Here is a 24045-nt window from a genome sequence, read left to right as displayed (position 1 = left end):
AAACGCAAGACAAGTGGATATTGGATAACTTTATTCATCCCGTATTTGGGAAATTTTGTTGTCACAGTAGCATACCTGTCAACCTCTGCCGATAACTGCCCTTATAAATGATTATGATTCCCCTTACAAACCCCCCAAAAACCTTACAAACACCGTAAGGTGTTTGTAAGGTTTTTGGGGGGTTTGTAAGGGGAATCATAATCATTTATAAGGGCAGTTATCGGCAGAGGTTGACAGGTATGCAGTAGCAAGAGGGGGAGGATGCAGAAATAGGAAAGGCATTTTAGACATAAATAGTAAGGTAATTAGTAAGTTAATAAATAAATAAATTCATGAATAAATATATAAATAAATAAGCGTGTTGCTGAAATATATATATGTGTATGTACACATGTGTACATACACATATATATACATACATACACATACATATATATAAGCACATATGTACATACATACACATAGATGTACATGCATGCATACGGAAGGTCTTAACACTCAGCCATTTGTTTTGTTAAAGGTAAAGCTGATGGGAGGAATGGGGCCGATACAGTTATTTCTTTCAAAATAGAGGAAAGATGAACAGATAAAATGCTGGACAAAATTTATTTTGACGTCTATGAATGAAATTCAAGAATAAAAACGTATCTTGCATAAAATGGGAAAAAAAACCCACTAATTTGTGCCTGCCATTGCTCGCTCAGGGTGCCGCCGTCTTATCTAGGGATGAAAAACTAGACCGCTACGGACACACTTCCTGGTTGTACTGGTCACGTGACTTCCTTTTTGAAATTAACTTCCTTATGAAATAGAGCCAAATAATGTGCAATCCAGCAAAAGTTCTTTTCGATTCATACAGTATCTCAGGAATAGCATTATTTTTCTTAAGATTTTCACTTTAGAGTAACACATTTGTACTCCCTATTAAAACCATGAATACGGAGGTGAACTTGTGAATCAGGGGGCGGCTTATACGAGAGAAATTGTCAAATTTAACGATTTTAAGGCAATTTTAAGGTTGCGGCTTATATGCAGAGGCGGCTAATATGCGAGAAAATACGGTCATCGAAAAGTATCCACACTGAAATGTCGATATGATATTTAAGTGCGAAGGAATTGCTATTATATTGATATTATTGACATTGGCTACAGTTTAAATTGGACGCCAGATCGGGCCACTTCTGGCCCGCAAGCCCCACGTTCGTCACCCCCATTCTAAGGGGACTAAAAATGAGCTGCTTCACAACAAAACGCCTCACTTCCTGTTTTGTCTGGTAGATGAATGTTCTAAAAGATGCGCTGAAGCATTAGTAGCGTGACATCGCCGGATAAATATTAGCATATTAGCCACATGCTAAGACATTTCCAAAACATTTATTCATGGCCTCATCTCGCGTGTTCGCCGTCGTCCCCTGGAGGCTACCGTGATAATTACGACGTGAATATGGCGAGCCGCGGGAAATGACGGCAAATTTAAAACACGTCCACGGGGCGGCGGCGCCGGGTGACTTGCTCATTAATATTCATGAGGTCTTAATGTCACATGACCAGAGGTGGTAAGAGCTTCACCCCAGGTTACCTCACTCGACACCTCATTTGATTTGTAAATGTTTTGCCTCAAATAAGTAAGCTTAATGTTTTATTTTGAAAGGGAAATGAAGCCGTTTCACATTTGCTTTCTTCATCCCTTGACAGCTGCGAGCATGTTATTAAAATGAAATGGGATAAACTTGCATTTTAACCGATTCATTTAACATTTTAGCATAACTTTCATGTCCTTGCGTATTGATTTTTCTATATTGTAAAATCATCATTTCAAAAACTTGACAGGTTTTGCATCATAAATGATACAAAGATGATCAATTTCACAATAAAATGATATTATAACATTGTAAATTCATGTCATAATGCGCAAAATTTTCATTTGTTTGTGATAGATTTTGCTACACTACTCATTTAACATTTTACCAGTTTCATGTTGCAAATTTGAATATGATAATTTTATGTCACATGATAAACGTCCCATGTTAACGTGATAAATGTAATGATTTAAGATCCAAGATGGCGGCGCGCACGGGTGCAGTGGCTCTTTGCTCTCCAGTTTTTTCTCAGTCTTTGATTGGATTTGATTCATCTAGCATCTTACCTAAGGCTAACGTTTTCACATGACGATTTCAACATGTTAAAAAGACAAATATAAATTAAAAAATGATTTAAAAAAAAACCAAAACAAACATACCATAAACAAACAAAACAAAATAAGTATTCTCTGATGTTTGGATATTTCATTGTAACTTCAAACGATTTAAGCAAAAAAAAAACAGACATGCTTCAATTTCCGGGCCACACAAAATGCCTCGGCGTGTCATCCGTGGCCCCCCACCCCTTATGTTTAGCACCCGAGCTAGCCCAATGACATCATTACGAAATTTCCCGGCGTAAATCCTTCTTTTGACGAACGACCTGGTAAAAGGAACGCGAGAACCCGACTGCCGACCGTGCCGACGTTAGCGTACGTGTGATAAATTGGGTCAAAGCGGGCGGGCGGGCGCACGAGGGCCGCTCGTCCGATCCCCCCGCCCCTCCCCGCTTGTAAATGCGCGCGACTGCAGCGTAAAAAAGGGAGTTTGGGATGAGATGAGCGACTTGGACCGCGGCCAAATGGCGTGGCTTCAAAGAGGCGTGAATGCCGGGCTGCGCTTTGCATTTTTTATTTAATTAAAACGTGAGGAAATCAATGTCGACGCCATGTTTGGGTGTCAAGTGATGGGGGTCTTGAAAGTTTCTTTATTCGCTGCCGACCGGCCACGCCCACTGGTGATGAACTCGTTTCAATTGACAGCAGGAGCATGAACTGACCATTCATCGCCTCCACCAAGATGGCCGCCCTGAGGCGACATTCCCACCAAAGTGGATGCATTCACAATATAAGTCCTAACTATCTTAAAAGATGATTTCATCCCTGTCAAAGTATTTGCTTGGGATTTACTCAGCAGCTGCAAATGGGCGTCCAATCGTTCATTTGGCCGCCTTGCAACGTGGGCTCGTGGTAGCCATGTTGGTAGAGGCGAAATTCCCATCAAGGACTATGCATTCACATTCAAACAAAGTCATGACTAGTTTGTTTTCATTTCCTTTTTAAAAGATGATTTCACTTCATCTTCAGAATTCACTCAGCGGCTTCCATCGACGACTTTGGAGGTGTAACGTTGTCAAATTGTGAAGCGAAGGTTTGCCGTGATGAAATAATATTTTATATTTTTTTTATTTGAGAAATTGAAAGCAAGCTAGATGTCCAAAGCTGTCGATGGAAGCCACTGAGTGAATTCCGAAGAAAATGCTTTGAAAGTGAGGAAATAATCTTCGAACGGGAATGTTGCCTCTACCAAGATGGCCTCCCTGAGGCTGTTTTGGTAGGGGCGAGTTTTCCAGCTTGCAGTGAGGAAGTAATCTTTTTAAACGGGTTGAGAAATAAGCTAGTTGGGACTTCAGTTTAATGATAATCCATGGACTTTGACGGGAATGCAACCCCTACCAAGATGGCCGCCCTGAGGCCATTTTGGTAGGGGCAAAAAAGGCTGTTTTGTGCTTTCAGTGAGGAAATAATCTTTTTAAAAGGGTTGAGAAATAAGCTAGTGAGGACTTCAGTTTAATGATAATGCACGGACCTTGACGGGAATGTTGCCCTTACCAAGATGGCCGCCCTGAGGCCATTTTGGTATAGGCAAATAAAGGCTGTTTTGGTGCTTGAGGTGAGGAAATAATCTTTTAAAAACGGGTTGAAACATAAGCTAGTTAGGACTTCAGTTTAATGATAATGGATGGACTTTGACGGGAATGTTGCCTTGGGGCGGCCATCTTGGTAGGGGCGAAAAATGCTCTTTTCAGGCTTCTGCTGTAAACTAAAAAGAGTTGATCGCTCGTCCTTTTTGAATTTGACGATAATGCTCGCTGCCATCTCTTTCAGTGAAATCCACTTTTGGAAAAAGCCAACAAATGGCGAGAAAAAGGGGCGTCGCTGCGCAGGTGGAGACGAGCAAAACGCCATTTGACCAATTTCACGCATGTTTTGTTTGCTCGTTTTTGGGGAAAACCAGGTCAACGCACCTTTGGAGAATCCCGTCGACACTTGGATTAACTCTGGGCCGGCGTAAATCCCGGACGACGGCTCCGGCGCGGCAAGCGGCGGCGAGCGGCAAGCGGGGCCATCTGGGGGGGAAAAGGCACAAGCGGGCGTTTTTAAAGGCAGAACGCTGAGGCGAGCTCTCGAGTCGAGCCGTCGTCAACTCCACTCGGGCTTAAAAGCTGACGCGATGTGACGGGAGCACCGCCGAGTCGGCGCAACGGGACCGCCGCTCGCTCGACGGCGACCTGCGCCGGCTGTCACGGCGGACCTTTTTTCTTTGGCTAGCGATGTCAGTCTGCAGGCGCCAGATTTTTTTTCCCGCTGGTTTAACGTCAGGCAAAGGTTGACGCCACAAATCCAATCGGCCACCAATGAACTCCAATGGAGCATTTTTAAAAATCTAAAATATTGTTTAAATAGCTTTTCAATTCAAAAATGAAAAATATACAAATAATCACTCTTTATATATTGTTAAGACAAATATGTATTAGCAAATATATAGTATGTATATATATATATAAATATTGTATTCATATATATTTTAACACAAAGTGTATAAGCAAATTTATAGTATGTAAGTGTATATATAAATATTTTATTCATATATATTTTAACACAAATATGTATAGGCAAATATATTGTATGTATATATCAATATTTTATTCATATATATTTTAACACAAATATGTACTGGCCACCAGTTCAGGCTGTCAACTGGGATAGGCTCCAGCACCCCGTGACCCTAATGAGGATAAAGCACTTCAGAAAATGAATGAATGAAAAAAATAAAATAGGCATTAGCATTGACTCTTCCTACGATGAGACAAATACACATCTGTCATATTTTGGACATAATTTTTCCTCAATTTGTGCAGTTGGAGCAGCTTGGAGGGCTGAATTTCAACCAAATCTTGCTCTTTTTCCAACAGGACGCCACACACACCACACACACATGCACCGCATGTACACAAACGCAAACCCCGAAGGAAAGGGATTATTATTATCACACACGCACACACACACACACACACACACACACACACACACACAAACGCACACTGGTGGGCAGGATATATTTAAAGTTTTCAAACAAACATCCAGCACAGCGATGTGTAATCTCAGGAAGCGAAGATGAGGATTTACAGCCTCATGTTGCTCCTCTTCCTCACTCCCAGTAGCCCCTTTAACACACACACACGCACACACACATGTACACACACAAAACACACACTCAGGCGCACACTCCCTTAAACCCGCGTGAAATAAGACCCCGTAAATCTCCACGATGTCAACTTTAGCTCCGCCTGGCTCCGATTGGCCGATTCCCAGGAAGTAGGAAGCCTGGCCGTGTTATTAGAAAAGACGGCTTCGGCCGGGAATCACATTTTTACGGTCGACATTTTACAAACGCCATCGCTACGGCGAGCGGTTCGCAAAATCTATGTGGAAGAGATGAAGACAGTGTCAGGCGACATTTTTTTGGGAGGGTACTGTGGGCAAACCTGTGGCCCCAGGGCCAAATCCGGTCTGTCACGTTAACTTTACGTGGCACGCGTAAAACTTTACGTTTTTGGGGTAAAATTAAATACTACACAAATTGAAGTGTATTCTGTTTGTCTTATTCTATATTAACAATTTTTGTTGTAAAAAAATGTTTTTAGATTTTATATTGTTTTTATTGAAAACTTAACAAATAGATTTACAAAATTTCGCAATTTCGTCCTCTAAATAAAATAAATAAATAAATAAATGACTTGGAAACATCATTTTTTTAGTTCAAACAAACAACAAAAACAAAATATTACTGTTTTTCCAACTTTTTTCTTATAAAAAATGTAAATCGATAAATTAATATAGTAAGAATAAAGTAAATTTAATAGAGAATGTTTTATTTTTGCCTCTTTTCTGATTGTTGTATTAAAACATTGACAAATTTAAAATAAAAACATAAACATTAGCTCTTTTCACTGAGTTAAATGTTACTTTATATTTGTATTTTTTTTAAATCCCCAAATAAACCAAAGAAATATGACTCAAAAGACCTCGAAAAAAAGAAAGTGAATCAAGTGAGCTGCATATTTTAAAGTAGATTAAAAATGAAAATAAATTGACAGTGTTCTTTGCTAGTTTTTCTATCAATTAATATGTGTTATCATTTATTATGATATTTATTATGTTTGGCACCGAATGTAATCCATTTGTGAAGCCTAGCTGCAAATGTTAGCGTAAAAACATAAAACCTCCGACAGCGTCAACATTTGACTTTACAGCGTTGGCATTTGTTGCGGAGCGGAGGCGCGGCGGGCGACCGCTCGGCCGCCTCGCCGTCCATAATTTACGGCCACGTCAGCGAGATGGATGAGGCCGCGCGCTCGTATAACCGGCTGGCTCGCCGTTTTCGACTGGAGTCGGCCACCCAAACCACGACAACCTTGAGGCCGCTAACATAACATGAATCAAAAAAGGGGAGTGGGGGGCCGTCCTGTGGGGGGGACGTAAACCCAGTAAATCCACACTTTGATGCTCAGCTCACAAGCAGAGAGACAAACCGCACTAGCAAAGCGCCGACTGGTCATTCAAAAGATCGGAAATCTTAACCGCGTGTAAGTAAGCTAAGCGATATTCTGCTCTCAATCTTTCCCATCATGCAATAATGGTCGTTTTTGTCTGTTTGCTTTTTAATTTGGATCAAAAAATGGCCCCAATCATTTCCAATGAGGTGAAAAAAATAGCCAATATCAACAGGAAGTGACCCAAAACGTCCTAAAAAGAACAGGAACTGATCCACTATATGCAGAAAGTGACCCCGGAAGGCCTCAAAATGGGTAGAGAATACTGCAATTTTAACAGGAAGTGACCAACAAACAGGAAGTGGCCCAGAAATGCTTCAACATAGAGAAAATATGCTACTTTTAACAGGAAGTGGCCCATATAGGTAGTTCCCAAAATGTGCAGGAGAGACCTGATATGAATAAAAAGTGGTGAATAAATGGCCCAATTTTAACAGGAAGTGACCCAGATATTCCCAAAAATGTGCTGGAAGGCACCTGATGTAAACAGGAAGTGGTGAATGAATGAGCTAATTTCTACAGTAAGTGACCAACAAACAGGAAGTGACCCAGAAATTCCCCAAAATGTGTTGAAATGGACCTGATATGAACAGGAAGTGATGAATGAAGAGCCCAATTTTACCAGGAAGTGATGAATGAAGGGCCCAATTTTAACAGGAAGTGGTGAATGAATGGCCCAATTTTAACAGGAAGTGACACAGATAGTCCCCAAAATGTGCCGGACCCACAAAAACATATCTAATTGAGTGAAGATGGCTTTCTGTATGTATTATTCTATTGTGACAAATGAATTCTAATTGAACATCGCTTCAAGTGCCCACAGCGCCCCTGAGCGGCTGTAAAGGGTGACAACAAGTTCTGGAATATTGTTAATCATAGCTGTTGTTGTGTTGAGTTGTGCTGTGTAGATGTAATGACATAGTCTAGGTGTACCTAAAGTAGTGTCTTCTGTCATCAGGTGTTCTTAATAAAGTACTTTACAGTAGTAGTGTAGTAATTAAGTACTACTGCTCAGGGTTAGCTGGGATAGGCTCCAGCACCCCCGGCCACCCTTGTGAGAAAACAGAAAATGAACGTTTACATAAAGACCAAAGTCAAAAACCCATCATTAGTGTCCAGGGTACATGCTGCCATCTAGTGGAAAAATACAGCGGTGCAACCAGGATGGGAAAAAATGCATTGTTCTAAAATGAAAACACGTGATTTGATTACACCAATTTCGTTATACGCAGCTGTGTATGATGACAATAAAGGCTTTTGATTTTTTTTCTTAATCTGCGACGCCACGTTCAATAATGTCATGCTAATAATCAGATTTGATTTTTGATTAAGTCTTTCATTCATAAATGCCATTTCTCCAAATCCAAAACTCTTTTTATTGCTTTAAAAATATGAATGGCTTATATTTAATCTATATCAAAGCAAAACAAAAAATAAAATATATCCAAAGGCTCGAAAACATCCTATCTGTGTTCCAAATTGAATCTCTTTATTCATTTATATATATATAAAGAAATTTAAAAAAACATGCCATTGTACTTTGTGATGAATGTTAATATTTCAGCTTTTTTATTTATTGTTAGTCTGTTTTGAATGTGTGGAATTGTTCTATTATCAACACACACAAATACAAATAAGGATGTTTAAAGTTACTCCCTGAAAACAGTATCTGAAGGCTTTTGTTGCCATGGAGATATAAGAATGCGATGCGATGGTTACCGTGCAGATAAAGGATGCTTTGATTGCCGTTTGTGTACTTTAGTAACCATGGCAACATGACTCTCCTCTTTAAACACCTGACTAATGAGGATTCGTAATTAATGGCAGGCCATGTTTAAAAAAAATGATGAACCAAATAAAATGCTAACTTGGCCAGAGTAGCAAAGCACTGACCCGAGGCCGACGGCGAGCAAACACAAGCGGCGGGCGGACTTTGTAGCGTCACGCCGTCAGCCAATTTGCGAGCTGCTTTTCTATTTTCTGCTTCCAAGTGGGTCGGTGTGAAGTTTCGCCGGAGCTGGCGGCTTCCCAGAACCCCCTTGGGACAGAAATAGCGCCGCCATCACCTCGCGCTCGCTTGTGTGCGCTTCAAAATTGCCTGTAAATGACAGCTATCATCAATGGCGGTGAAAGTGATCGAGTCGGTAGTTGCTAGTCCCTGTGATGTGCCGTTTTGCCACTGGGGGCAGTATAATAAAGTCAAACAGACACAAAAGAAGATAGGAGAGGCCATTGTTGATTTTAGCTAGCTACTAGCTACGAGCTACGAGCTAAGTTCATACTATAGTGCTTAGCTAGCTAAAATCAAGAATGGCCTCTACTATCTTCTTTTTCCTTCATTATATATAACATATTATATATGTACTAATTATATATATAGTAACTTTATCATACATCATACAGAAAATAAATTAGTTTTAGCTGCACTGTTTTTATATTCCAGAGAACAAATCAATATAAGACACCTATCCAAATTTGGGGCCTGTTTTTTGGTGTCATTTTCTCTTTTTACTCACATAAAATAAAAAATAAACACATTTTTGTATTGTAACATGTTCACCCTATAAATACACAATGTATACATGTACATCTGTGTATGTATGTATGTGTATATTTATATATGTATGTATATATGTATGTATTTGTATATTTATATATGTATGTATATATTTCAGCAACATGCTTATTTATTTATATATTTATTTCTGTATTTATGTATATATTTATTTATTTATTTTATTTATGTATTTATTCATTTATATATGTATTTATTGATTAACTTATTTATGACCTTTTTATTTCTGTCTAAAATGTATTTTCCTGTCTGTATTCTCACCCTCTTGCTACTGTGACAATGAAATTTCCCGAATAAGGGATGAATAAAGTTATCTAATCTAATCTAATCTAATCTCAGGCTGTAAATAAAAAAAAAAATTAAAAAGCCCCAAAATTCATAGGAAGTGTCTGAAAATCGACAGGGAAATAAATGCAAGGAATTTCCTGTAAAAACTGCATTTTCTACTTATTATTATTGTTGTTCCAATGGCCTGTTTTTCAGAAGGCACGTGACATCACATGAGCACACGTGCCTGATTGTCTTGCCCACTGTACATTTCGAGCCTCCAATCCAAATACATGCGGCGTATTCGTAAATAACTCTGCGTAGCACATCATTGTGAAAGTGTAGTAATTCACAGAATCGCGAAAGGAGCTCCATATTTTCAAGTGGTCGGATTCGTGGCTTTTAGCCCGGGTTGTTCACGATGTATGCGAAAGATACGATTTACGACTGTTACGCAATCCAAACCGAAAGGAGGAATGTGTCCCAATCTTACGACTGGACGCATGTGTGTGCTTATTTGATAAATCTGCACAAGGTTGGGAGTGAAAGGGCGTGGCTAGCGGTAGCAACAGTCTGCTAACAAACATTAACAAAAGCATTGGGTCACAGATAGTAAGATTGGAGTATGTGAAATTCTCAGAAAATAGTCGCAGTATTAAGGAAAAAAAGTTGTAATTTGAGAGAATAAAGTTGTACGTTGTGATATTGCGAGATTAAAATTTTAATATTCGGAGAAAGTCGCGGTGCCAGAGAATTAAATTCGCAATTTTACATAACTTGACTTTATTTTACGAGATTAAAGTTGTCATATTAGGAGAAAAAAACATAACATTATGTGATTGGGTGCAATGCTTTGGTAGAAAAATGTTGTAATATTGCAAAATTAAAATGCTAAAATTATGAGAATTAATGGTGCAATTTTACGTCATTTGATGTAATTTTACGAAATTAAAGTTGTCATATTAGGAGAAAAAACATAACATTATGTGATTAGCCATATATTTTGAGAAATTAGAGAATGTTACGGGAAAAAGTTGTAATTTGATAGCAAAAAAGTTGTATTATTGTGAAATTTAAATGCTACGATTATGAGAATTAAAGTTGCCATTTTACGTAATTTGACATTATATTACCCGTCGTCTGAAAATCTTAAACACAAAGGCAACTATATTAAAAAAATCTAAATTTCTCCTTCATTTTTCCTTTCGTTAATTTATCTAGTTAGCGTATTTTCACGACTATAAGGCGCACCACATTATAAGGCGCACCCTCAATGAATGACACATTTTAATTTGTTTTCCACATATAAAGCACACTGGATTATAAGGCGCCCTGTCTATTTTGAAGAAAATTTAAGACTTTTAAGTGCGCCTTATAGTTGTGAAAATACAGTATTTTTTTGCGTGATTTCAGCTTTGTCCTTTCTTTTGTTTGTTTTATTTTAGTGCGTGTTTACGTGCAATTGTCAACATGTCATCGGATGTCAGTTGGATCGCGGGCCATTTGTTTCTTTAGATAAGAGTTTAAATAGAAAGAATGAGTACATCTTATCAGTTCAAATAACATTACAGCTTCACGTGTGTGTGTGTGTGTGTGTGTGTGTGTGTGTGCATGTGTGTGTGTGCGTCTGTGATACAACACAATAAAAATGTCTAACCATAATTCAGCTCCAAAGTTTGCAACCATAAACAAAAAAAAGTTTCATTTTGAGTCTACTGATCATACTTAGCTTAATGCTAATGTGCAATGCAAGAAACCATATCTGGGCTAACAGGAATTAGCATCAATGTGACTACAATCCTAAACTTTCTAACAACAAAAGTTTTTCTTGTACTAGTACAGACATTTCTGCAAACTACCGCAGCACATATGCTGCAAATATGATCCATTGACACCCTCTAGTCAAGTTTACGATCCATAAAGTCGCCATTTTGTCCCCACCTGAAAACTGTGGCTGGGTTCCAATCTAAAAGTGCCTCCTTTTTTATTATAAACATAAAACAATAAACACGCATGCCAAAATACTATATATAATATTACATAATGTCAATATTATTAGTCACAGACGATATCATGAGTTGGTTGGGTGGACGAAGTGAAGACACACGTCTCCCTCTTACTCCAAAATGTAAAACCGTCGGGACCCCCGCACTCACACCCTATACGCACACACGCGTTGTAAAAGGAACATTACGCAATTACGTGGTATTTGTGCACGCGAGTAGGCATTTGGGGGATGCGCACGTGGTGGTCCCCGTCCGTCAAACTGCAGCGTCTCGGCAAACATTGGATTTGGAACGGGACGTTCAAGACGTGTTGTGGTCGCGCTTGGTGGAGGAATTATGTAACGGCGTATACAGCGCCGCTGATTGCATCATGCGGACTCCTACTTGGAATGGCGTTCCCGTCGTTAAATACGATTCTGCCACACTGAAATCATTTGGGAATCCATACCATTCAACTTTATTCCACTTTAATGTATGTTGTTCAACTATATTCCACCTCATTTAACTTGATCTGACAGCCTGCCGCCTTGGCGTTTTGACCGCACATCATTTAATTCAATTGCACACTATTCCACATTAATATGTAACGTTCAAATTTATTCCACGTCAATCAATCCTCCGTAATGACCCATAAATTAACTCTTTTTCCACATCATTCCACTTTAATCCACATTTCTAATCTTCATTCCACATCACTACACATCATTCAACTTTATTCCACATTCCTCCACATCATTTAATTTGAGTACACACTATTCCACCTCAATATGTAACGTTCAAATTTATTCCACGTCAATCTATCTTCCGTATTGACATAAACTTTTTTCCACATCATTCCATTTTAATCCACATTTCTAATCTTCATTCTACATCACTACACATCATTCAGCTTTATTCCACATTCCACCACATCATTCAAGTTTATTCCACATTCCACCATGTCATTTAATTTAATCGCACACTATTCCACGTGAATATGTAACATTCAAATTCATTCTACGTCAATCTATCTTCTGTATTGCGACACATAAAACACTTTCAAAATCATTCCACGTCGATCTATGAATTAACTATTTTTCCACATCATTCCAGTTTAATCCAAATTTCTAATCTTTATTCCACATCACTACACTTCATTTAATTTAATTGCACACTATTCCACATTAATATGTAACGTTGAAATATATTCCATGTCCATCTATCCTCCGTAACGAGATCCCCCCCAATTTTTTTTCCCAAATCATTCCACTTTAATCCACTTTAATCTGATCTTTATTCCACATCACTACACATTACTACACATCATTAATTTTCTGAATTGCTTATCCTGACAAGGGTCACGTGGGGGTGCTGGAGCCTATCTGAGCTAAATACGGGCACCAGGCGGGGGGGAAATCCTGAATTGGTGCCCACCCAATCGCAAAAAAATATAATGAGTTATGAGTTATGACGTTTGGCGGCTCTGTGTGTACTTTTAATTTTTAAAAAAAGCCTAAGTGGATGACTAACATTCTCACCCGGAGGCAAACTCCCACATTTGAACGAGCGAACTGCCGATTGTGCGGGTCAGCAAGTCCTAATCAGGAACCCGTAGCGGGTGGCTAAAGTTTTAAGGCAAATCTTCCACGGGCCAGCCTCAATATTTTTCTCTTCAGTTGATCTTTTATTCAGAGCGTCACATTCTCGTGTTTACAAATGCGCGACAAATAAATCATTTGATAGTAGCGGCGGACGTGCCGCATTCCTCCAGCGGGAGAGAGTGTCAAAAATGTTTTTCTGGTTCTCTGAATGGAGGAAAGAAACTCGGCGAACTTGAGCATCTGGCCACGCGCCAACTGCTATCAAAGTTCATCCCCGTGTTTTCTTTTGCGGACGCGAGCGCCGAACGACACAAAGGCAAATGTTTGTTGACCGTGGCATTGAGAAGCGCCTTCCTGATTGTTGGCCTAATCCCAATCCTTTAAATATTCAACTTGTTTTGAGGGAGTGAAAAAAAGGGGGAGGAGTGCTGTGCTTTTGGAATCTTACCATTACAGTAATCCCTCGATTATCGCGGTTCATGTAGACCAGACATGGCCGTGGGGGTCACCCCTATTTAAAAAAATAAAATGAAGTAGGGTCACCCCTATTTGAAAAAAATATAATAAATAAGTAAGGTCACCGCTATTTAAAAAAAAATAGGGTCACCCCTATTTAAAAAATAAAATAAGTAGGGTCACCCATATTTAAAAAAATATAATAAATAAGGTCACCCCTATTTAAAAAAAAATGAAATTTAAATAGGGTGACCCCTATTTAAAAAATAAAATAAAATAAGTAGGGTCACCCCTATTTTTTAAAAAATTAAGTAGGGTCATCCCTATTTAAAAAAAAAAGTAGGGTCACCCCTATTTAAGAAAAAAAATATCTTAAGTATGGTCACACCTATTTAAAAAATAAATAAATAAGTAGGGTCACCCCTATTTAAAAAAAAAAAGTAGGGTCACCCCTATTTAAAAAAATATGTAAGTAGGGTCACCACTATTTGAAAAAAAATTAAGTAGGGTCACCCCTATTTAAATTTTTTTTTGGGGGGGGTTCATATTTTGGGGGGGTTGAAATTAAACCAGGGTTTTTGTCATTTTATGTCTTCATTATTTTTTTTCTTATTGCATTCTATTCTGTTCATTACCCTTTCTATAGTACTCTTGTTGACTGTTTTCATTGTTTAAAAATGAGGGAATATCATAACATTATTTTGTAAATGTTTTTATTATTTTTATTTTTTAAAAGGGGGGAAATATCATAACAGTATTCTTAAAAAAATGTTTTTATTTTTTTTAAAGGGGAGACTGTCATTACATTATTTTTTAAATATTTTTTATTATTTATTTTTCCATGTATTTACATTTTTAATCAGAAAACAAAAAGGGGGTATATAAAAATATTTAATATACTAGTTTTAATATTCTATTTTTATCTTTTTGAGTTTTAGAGGATGAAAAAAAAACTGGAAACATTCTGTATTTGGAAATATTATACTTGTTTTGTTTTTCAATTAAATCACAAAGGAATTTAGTTGCATTACTTTTTCATGTACATTTTATATTTTTTATGCATTAACCTTTGAAAAAGGTAAAAAAAAACTTTCAATATTGTTCTCAAATTTTATTTTAATTAATTTGAGTCTAAAAACATGTTTTTGTTCACAGTTTCGCCCTTCCATAAATCCTGAAAAAAAAAACTAGAATGACAACAACAACAACAAAAAACACTGAATCATACGATTAAGATTTAAAGCAAATCCATTAATTGAGCGTGTTTTCGTCCCGTTTGTTTGTCGCCGTCCATCTGTTGACGGGATTACACGCCAAACATGGCCGTATGCTTCTCGCCGCACGTGTTTGGACACCACTGGTGTGGATTTATAGCGCCGTGTGTCTAATAAATAAGGTTTCATGTCGACTATCAAGTGTTTGGCAACAGTCGAGTGCGGTCAGAAAAAGCAGCGACCGCTAGTTCAGGGGTCGCGCACAGATTATGGCGAGGAACCAGCGCGGGAAATGATGTCATGCAAAAACAGCTGCTACTGCTAAGACGCTCTTTTTTGGGCTGGAACAATCGTCCTGTTTTTGTTTTGCTCATTTTTGTGGGGTTATGATTTCCTGGCCGCCAACGATTGCTCGCTTAAGAAATTGACAGCTTTTTGGAGAGTTGATCAAACATTTCAAGACATTAAATATTCATTTTGAACGTCTTCATAGCAAATATTCGCTTGTATTTTTTTAATTTACTTAAATTGTTGAATTAAAAAGAGGGAAGATGTGAATTTTTTTTTTAACTTTTCTTTTTAATGAAAAAAAACTATTCATTTATTTATTTAAATTGAAAATTAAATGGGGAAAAGAGTAAACTTTTTTTTTACATTTTCTATATTTGATCCTTTTTTCTGGTGATTTGTTTTAATTTTAGGATTTTCTGTATTTTTCAATTTCATTTTCCATTTTACTATTTTATTAACTTATGAAGTGTAATATTTGTCATTCATTTTCTATATTTAATTTTATTTCTCATTTTCTGTTTTATTTTTCAATTTCCTTTTCCATATTTACTATTTTATTAACTTATGCACTCTTCTATTAGTAGTCTTTCATTTTCTAAATTTACTTTTATTTTTCAATTTTTTTAGTATTTTTCAATTTCATTTTCTATATTTACTATTTTATTACCTTATGTAGTCCTCTAGTATTTGTTATGCATTTTCTATATTTACTTTTATTTTTCATTTTTTGTTGTATTTTTCAATTTCCTTTTCTGTTTACTATTTTATTAACTTATGCAGTCTAATATTTGTCATTCATTTTCTATATTCAATTTTATTTCTCATTTTTTGTTTTATTTTTCAATTTCCTTTTCCATATTTACTATTTTATTAACTTATGTACTACTCTAATAGTTGTCATTTATTTTCTATATTTACTTTTATTTCTCATTTTTTGTTGTATTTTTCAATGTCATTTTCCATATTTACCATTTTATCAACTTCTGCACTCCTCTCATATTTTTCATTCATTTTCTATATTTACTATTTTAATAACTTACATAGTCCTCCAATATTTCTTATTTAATTTGTATATATTTACTTTTATTTCTCTTTTTTTTCTTTTTGGGATTTGTTTGTATTAGAAGATTTTCTCTGTACTTTTCCATTAAATGTTCTAGCTGCCGTGATGATTGGACACCACATGATTGGACGTGGACATCACCCTGAAGCTAATAATGTTCCGGAAATGGAGAAGAAAAGCCTGTTTGTTGCCGCCAAGATAAAAACATGAGTCATATTTCAATGTGTTCAATCTTTCATCTTAAAGAGGAAGTGAAGCTGTTATTTTACAAAAGAAAAATGCCACACGTTTCTTTCTACAAGCGGTTGTTAATAATTAGCTGTATTGCTATCCAAAATGGCAGATTGGCAGGATACGCCAGCGTGTCGTAAAGTGATAAAAGCCTATCGTCAACTTTGTTGACAACGTGGCAAACAATCATTGATTAATAACAATAACAACTCCCTTGTGTAATGTCTCTACGAGTGTTTTTCAGTGTTTTTTTCCCATTAGTCAGTGCGAATGGCGGAGCTTGTTCGCTAATACGAGAGGAATATATACTACATCTCGTTGGCAAGTGCTCGTGCGTTATCCTATTGTGAGGACATTTGTGTGCGTCATTTTCTGAATATTTTGAAGGGAATACAACAGCAAACAACCCTCCATAGGTTGCATCTGAAAGTCAGGGTGGAGGCGGGGCCAATAGAGCCAACCCAGGAGAAGAGAGGTATCAAAATTTAAAACAAAATTAGAATTAAGTTTAGTGTAAGGTTAGATTAAATTTATTTTTGAGTGTTTGCATCGTAATCCAAGTTCATTTAAATTTGTTTATGTTATGTTACGAGCGTGTTGCCGTGCAAAAACTCTCCCCCCCTCTCCCCCTCCCCTCCGCGAAATCCGTCTAATTTTAGTACTATTAAACCACTAGTTATTTGTTACTTTCTTAATAGATGGCGAATTAAAACAAATAAAAAAGGTTTTCCAATCCAATATCCTGTTTTGGGTGGGTTTTTTTCCGAGGGTTGGAATAAATTCATTTTAGTGGGAAACGTTGATTTGAGTTACGAGTAAATCGACATACGAGCTCAGTCCCGGAACGAATGAAGCTCGTATCTCGAGGTACCACTGTCATGACATTCAAACTGAAGGGTGGATTTGTCACAAATAGAAAATGACAACATTTGCTCAAAGTTAAAAGCACCCAAAACAGAACTGAAGGACTCCAACCCTATTTATACAAGGTCATTAAAATAATCCTAACAAGGTGTCGAAATAAGAGCCGTCGCCGGCATTCGAAGACGTCCTTGAGGGAGGTCGCGCGACAAATGCAGACGCCAAAGCCTGTTGATGACTTTGTGCAGATTTCTGGGCAATGACAAGGCGTGTTGTTTCACATCGGAATGACGCCCGTACTTTTTTTGCGGCAGATTTTGTTATTTTTGCTCTTGTACTGCAGGATTCTAATAATATTTGACACGGTGGCCCAAATAGTTGCCGACTGCGACTTACGCTTTGTGTAATTGTGTCACTTGACTTCACTGTCATTCAAATTGTTTTATTTGGTGTTCTAGTAAATAGTGACGTGTTGTTGTTGTTGTTGCTCGCTCAGGAAAAATGCACCCAAACAACATGTTTTGGTTTTGTTCGGCTGGCTATTTTTATATTACGTATTCATTCATTCAGGGCGGACCAGTGGAGCGAGTGGTTAGCGAGTCGGGCTCGCAGCTCTGGGGTCCTGGGTTCAAATCCAGGTCACATCCGCCTGTGTGGAGTTTGCATGTTCTCCCCAGGCCGGTGTGGGTTTTCTTCGGGTACTCTGGTTTCCTACCACATTCCAAAAACATGCATGCTACGCTAACGGTAGCTGGCTAACGCGTTAAATTGCCCCCAACTATGAGTGGTTGTCCTTTGTCTCCTGCGATTGGTTGGCCACCGATTCAGGGTGCGTTGGTTTCCTCTGGGTACTCCGGTTTACACCCACATTCCAAAAACATGCATGCTAGGCTGATTGGACACTCGAAATTGTCCCTAGCTATGAGTGATTGGCTGTTTGTATCATCGTGCCCTGCGATTGGCTGGCCACCGATTTCGGGTGTCCCCGTGCCTCTGGTCCGGAGACAGCTGGGATTGGCTCCGGCACCCCCTGTTACCCTAATGAGGATAAAGCGGTTCAGAAAATGAGACATTCATTCATTGATTTTCTGAACCGCTTATCCCCACAAGGGTCTTGGGGGTGCTGGAGCCTATCCCTGCTGACTTTGGGCAACAGGTGGGGGACACCCTCAATAGATGGCCACGCAATCGGGGAGCACAAGGTGACAAAGGACAACCAATCATAGCTAGGGACAATTTAAAGTATTAGCCAGCTAGCTTAGCATCCTTGTTTTGGGGTTGTGGGAGGAAACCAGAGTACCCAGAGAAAACCCACACCACCGGGGAGAACATGCAAACTCCACACAGTGAGGACCCATCTGGGATCGAACCCTCGACTCCACAACTGCGAGGCCGACGGGCTAACCTCTCCACCACCACCTTTATATATACTACATTCATATTTCATATACTTTCTTGTACTTGAATTACAGGTACGTGTACATTGTGTACTTGCGTGTACTTATACTAAGATTTACGCCTACCTGTACTACATTTGAACTATGAACTGTACTACAGAAATAATTTATTTAGTTGTATATATACTTATACTGGAAGCACGTATAATTGCTTATAAATTGAGAAATACGGGTACTTGCGTGTACCGGTACAACAAGTACATGAACTTGCGTGCACTTGTACAACAAGTACGTGGACTTGCGGGTACTTGTACTCAAAATATGTGTACTGGCATATACTTGGACAACAAGTGAGTATACTTGCGGGTACTACAAGTTTACCCAGCAACACAGCAAAGCTCTGTAGTACACTAATAATATTTGCTATTCTCAGTTCAGTGAATAACAGACAACTATCTTAAGTCAATAAGAAATTCAAATTTCCCAAACAGCAGGCCACATTCTTTGTTCCGTTTAACCACGCTAAAAAAATGAAGTGGCGTAACTACTTCCAGTAAGAGTAAATTCGTCATCGACTTCCTCCGTTGTTTTGCGGTCAAGTGTTTACAAAAACGAGCTAAACCGACGTTGACATTTGCTGCCACTCACACTCATCCGCAACTATTTTTTTATAGCACTCCCATCTCTGCGTTTCACGCCCTCCCCCGCCATTTTCTTACTTGCCACACAGGAAGTCTGGGTCAGAGGGCCTTCCGATTGGCCGTCCGCGCCACGTGCCGGCTGCCATAGTAGCTCCTTATATGGTGACGGGGCCTCTCATTGACTGGAGCATCGGGTTTATCCGTGATGGTTCTGAGAAAGCATAACAGAACATGGTGTACTACTCCCCGTAGCAACACACACCCTCGCTTCTATTGTCTGTGACTACATGCTGGGGTGCCACGCTGACTACACATTACAAGCATACACGCGCAAAGAGTTGATGTGGGCTATTTTTAAAGCTCCAATGCACAATGGCACACATTTCATTCTTCCTATGAGAGATGTTAACAACAATTTTTTGATTGCACAAGAGTGAAATTCTTTTTTTTTGTTCCAAACGATAACACAACACAATGCAAAACACCTTTGTTTTACACACCAATTAGTTTGTTTTGGTTCACAACAACACTCTTGACGCTCTTAATTTCATGCATGTGGTGCAAAATGCTTTTAAAAATGTTCTTCCTTGTTTTATTTAACATTTCTTAATGCAATGTTAGGAACTGTTGGTGGTTGGAATTTATAAAGAGTAACTTTAAATATGCAAATTTTATTTTTATTTTTTTTAATCATCCAATTTATTTAGACTGGGAGAGATGCATGTACAAATGGTAATTTGTCATCTCACTCATTCTAGTTTAAATGAATTGGACATCTATCGTCATTGGCAGGAAATTACTTCATTGTACATTTGCTTATTTTTATTAATTAACTTTTTTTTAAAGGAATCCTTTTTTGCCCGCGACCGTTGTGAGGATAACCAGTACTAAAAATGAACAAACATATATACTATTTTCTATATATATTTTTTTAAATTTAAATTGTTTTATTTTGAATAAAAACTCATTTGTTTACTAAAAATATATTGCCATATTATTGTGAGATCTAGCCTTGTCATTGGCAGGCATCGAATTAACGACATGTTCCTGCATGTAAGGCAGAAATGAAAGAATGATTACACGCTTTCTTCCTCCTTTTACCAAAAACGTGCTTTGTTTGGTACACTTGACAGGCGGTTGGATGTTATGTAACGTCCATTTGTGGAGAAGAGGCGAAAGGCAAAAGAGAGAAGGGGGTAAGTCGTGAGTGGTTGACTTCCTAAACCAATGATCAAATTCATGAAAATAATTACAAAAACATTTTATTTAAAATGTAAACAAAGAGCAGGTTTATTACAACGTCGCGCCGATTTTTATTTGGAGAAACAAGTCACTATTTCGACCGAATATCTTCGCGCACACCCCTCGGTGGATCATTTGGTACGTTCCATTCCACACGTCACCCATTGTTTACAAATCAACGATCTTGTTTGGTAGGTCGGCGGCGTGGCGAGAGCCCGGACCGAGGAGCGGTGTGAGGATCGGTTCCCCTCTCATTCATCCCCACAACAACAAAACCAGCGGGCGTACATCATGCCATGTCGAAAGGAAAACTACATTTTTTTGGAGCAGTCCGTCACCGTCGACTCCAAAGAAGTGGACGCTTTGGTGACGAAAATCGGCGAGGCACTGCAGCTCCACAACAATAGCGGCGGTCACCCGAAGAAGACGACCTGCCTGCATGGACTCGCCGCCGGCGTGGGGAGCGTGGTCAACCCGGCGGGGTTGTTGGGAGGCCCCGGAGGCACGACCATCGCCGCCACCAACGCCACGGGAGCCCCGCTCCCGAAGCGGCAAGGCTGCTGCATGCGGTTGCGAAACCGCGGAAGCAGTCGGGCGAGCCCCTACCACATCCCCGGCTCGAGCGACCAGGAGTGGGACCAAATCAAACCGTGGAACAAAAAACGCCTGCACGCCGACGAGGACGACCCGCATCGCCTACTACAAGAGCTCATCCTGTCGGGTAACCTGATTAAGGAGGCCGTGAGGCGACTGCAATTCTCCGGGGCGGACTGTGCAGACTTCCCCAAGACGGCGGACAACGTGCCGTGCTGACGGGGCGTCCGACGCCCTCCCTCCCCCGGCCTTACACGGTCCTGTCGGGGACTTTCAAAACGAAACTCAATCAGACCCTGCTGCGCTTTCCTCCCGATTGCCCCCCATTTTTTTCAGCCCGTTTCATCCGAAACCCTGCTTTGGTTGCGTCAGCGGCTAGCTCACCAGTTAGCCGCCCGGCTAATGAACCGTGTTGTTTATGTTTGAAAACGTTCTCGACAGAGGTGGAGGGGTGGCCCAAAGGACACGGACTAAACCGGAATTTGCTCATTTCCCCTCGACATTACTCTGCTGACCTCTCAATTAAATGAAATGTCACGTATGTGGCGTTTTACGTCTGTAATTTTCAGGATAAAATGGACGCCATTTTCAAGACGACTCAGTCCCCGTACACACGTGCAAACACGTTTTGTTTTTGTTTTGCTACATTTCTTTCATACACCCGTTGTCTCGTTTTAAGGCAGGAGTTAAAACTCTTCGTCTTACTCACCCCTCACGTACACAAAGTTCATGGTGGAGGAGGGTTACTGTGTTGCGTGTGGCCATTTTGTTTACACTCGGTTAGAGGAGACAGGAAGCAAGTGTGTACCGTTCTCGACTTTTTTTTTTCTATCTCCCTTAACTTTTCCTGGAGCAGCTACTTTCACACTTCAAACCTCAACTAAAACACAGTCTATCTCGATTTTTTTCTTAACAGCTTTTCTACAAAACACGTTTAAATCTCAACTGGTCTCCCCATACTTGCTAGGCTTTTCTGTCTACATTCCACAATGGTTAATTGGAGATTGGTAAATTATCCTGGAGTCTAGGAATGGCTGATGATTATTCTATGGTGCCTCAAATTGCTACAAAAAAAGTCTGTTGTGGATGGAAGTCTTAGGTATCCACTGAAAGGGGATCCTGGTGGGCAAAAATGCAGGATAGTGGGGGTTGGGGGGCATGGGAAAGTAAAGCCAATTCCCACAGGGCTTACTATTACTTGGTTCTGTTTGTTTGCTCGTAAAAGGAGGCTTTTGACGGTCACATGACAACACTTTTGTGGTGCTCTTCACCTATTTCCGGAATTCTTACTGGGAGTTCTGTAGTTTTTTTTTTCATTTTTGTATATGTGCTCCGTGTAATGAAAAATGCACAACTGCTTCGTAACGAAGTATCTCAATGTTCCTGAATATTCAGGGGATTTTGTTTTTTTGGGGTTGTCTTAATAAACACTTGTTTTTTCCAAAAGCTGTTGTGATTTTCTTGACTTCCTTGTTGTGATTCTAGACTCATTGAGTGTGTTATGCGACACTTTCTCCACGTGTGCGTTAAGGCAACGTGGTGCTGGAAGACACATGTTCATTATTAGACTATAAATACCCCCACTTATGTGGAGGAAAACATGTTTTGCAGTGTCCTCCATCTTGTTTACAACAGCGCCCTCTACTGCTCAGTCCCTGAGTGTGACTGAATGCGTCGTCATCTTTCCCAGAATTAGAGGAAACTCACTCGAATTTGACGACAGACGCTCACATTACATATTTGTTTTTGTTTTTTTTACATTTCAAGACCTTTTAGGATTTAATCTAACTTCACCTATACTGTAGTTTTAAGTGTGTAGAGATATAGGGCTGTACGATCAATCGCAGGGGGGTCCAAGCTAGCTAGTTTGATTTGGATAGCTATTGTTGAGTTGTGATTTATTACAATCAATCTAGATTTGTTTAATCTATACTGACAGCAATTGTATGTATTGTTCTAAAAATGTTTTACCCATACCTCAAAATTTAATTAAACACAACTACTCTCTGATATGTAAACAGATCAATTTTAGTCTCTACTCTTTTGTATTTGATTTGACTAAAGAATTGGATTTGAATTCGTACTTTTACTTTGCTTTTCGAGTAGAGAAAATACAAGAGGTTAGCAGGAAGGAAGGTTAAATGTGTTGCCAGACTTTTGATTCAGTCTCCAAGGAATTCAATACCGGTTCTGGAGGAAGTGGAAGTTCCTGGACGCGTGGCGTCACCATGGTAACCAGACATGATTGTAGTTGCACAAACTACACGCTAGGGGTCAGTATTTTACAACATCTTTTGCAAGCGTGTTAAATAAGGTGAAGTTAGGTAAGTAATAAGTGAAAGTTTTTAAATGCAACACTGGGTGATTATCATATAAAATTATCTTCAAATAAGTTAAGAATGGATTAGCAGCACGGATCCGACAATCTTAATAAATGCATTCAATATCTACTCTTTACGAATTTTGTGTGGGGCACTAGAGTTATAAATGTATCACTATGAATCAAAACATAGTTATACCATGATAGAATAAGAATCACACAGAATAAATAATGATTCTATTGATCCCCATATTGTATAATACTCTGCTAGTGACCAAAATAAACCTTACAACTAATTGAAGATGAAGTGCACAAAGAGACAACCATTTACGCTAGCATGCATGCTTTTGGGATGTGGGAGGAAAGTGGAGTACCCGGAGAAAACCCACACAAGCCGGGGACAACACCAACGCAAACTCTACCTTGGTTTGAAGCCTCGTTCTCGGAAACTGTGAGCCCGACGTCCTAACCACTTGTCCACCGGTCTGCTCCATCATTTTCAGTAGCACTGGAAAAAAAGTTGAAAATGAATTCATGGAATGAAGATTAAACATAAACCATGAATCTCAGAGGTATGACATATTGGACATTATTACTTGGTGCTATTATTT

At 39.0% G+C, this 24045-nt stretch overlaps 1 protein-coding gene and 1 long non-coding RNA gene across 2 annotated transcripts in view; one reads left to right on the top strand and one right to left on the bottom strand.

Moving 5' to 3' along the window:
* LOC144073713 (uncharacterized) overlaps window positions 1-24045 on the bottom strand; it is a 28925-nt gene that overhangs the window by 3806 nt on the left and 1074 nt on the right. Inside the window, exons 2-4 of the long non-coding RNA XR_013300160.1 lie at window positions 23857-23942; window positions 19357-19489; window positions 4108-4209 (exon numbers count right to left, since the gene is read on the bottom strand). This is a non-coding gene — a long non-coding RNA (uncharacterized LOC144073713). The remainder of the gene's footprint in view (window positions 1-4107; window positions 4210-19356; window positions 19490-23856; window positions 23943-24045) is intronic.
* gbp (glycogen synthase kinase binding protein) lies at window positions 20710-22560 on the top strand. The gene has a single exon (XM_077599745.1). It carries the CDS (start codon window positions 20812-20814, stop codon window positions 21331-21333), a length of 522 nt encoding a protein of 173 aa, XP_077455871.1. The 5' UTR covers window positions 20710-20811; the 3' UTR covers window positions 21334-22560.

This window comes from Stigmatopora argus, chromosome 4 (assembly GCF_051989625.1).
Source record: "Stigmatopora argus isolate UIUO_Sarg chromosome 4, RoL_Sarg_1.0, whole genome shotgun sequence".
Taxonomy (NCBI): Eukaryota; Metazoa; Chordata; class Actinopteri; order Syngnathiformes; family Syngnathidae; genus Stigmatopora; species Stigmatopora argus.
The sequence above is the reverse complement of the archived record's forward strand: the minus strand, read 5'-3'. Positions and strand labels throughout refer to the sequence as shown.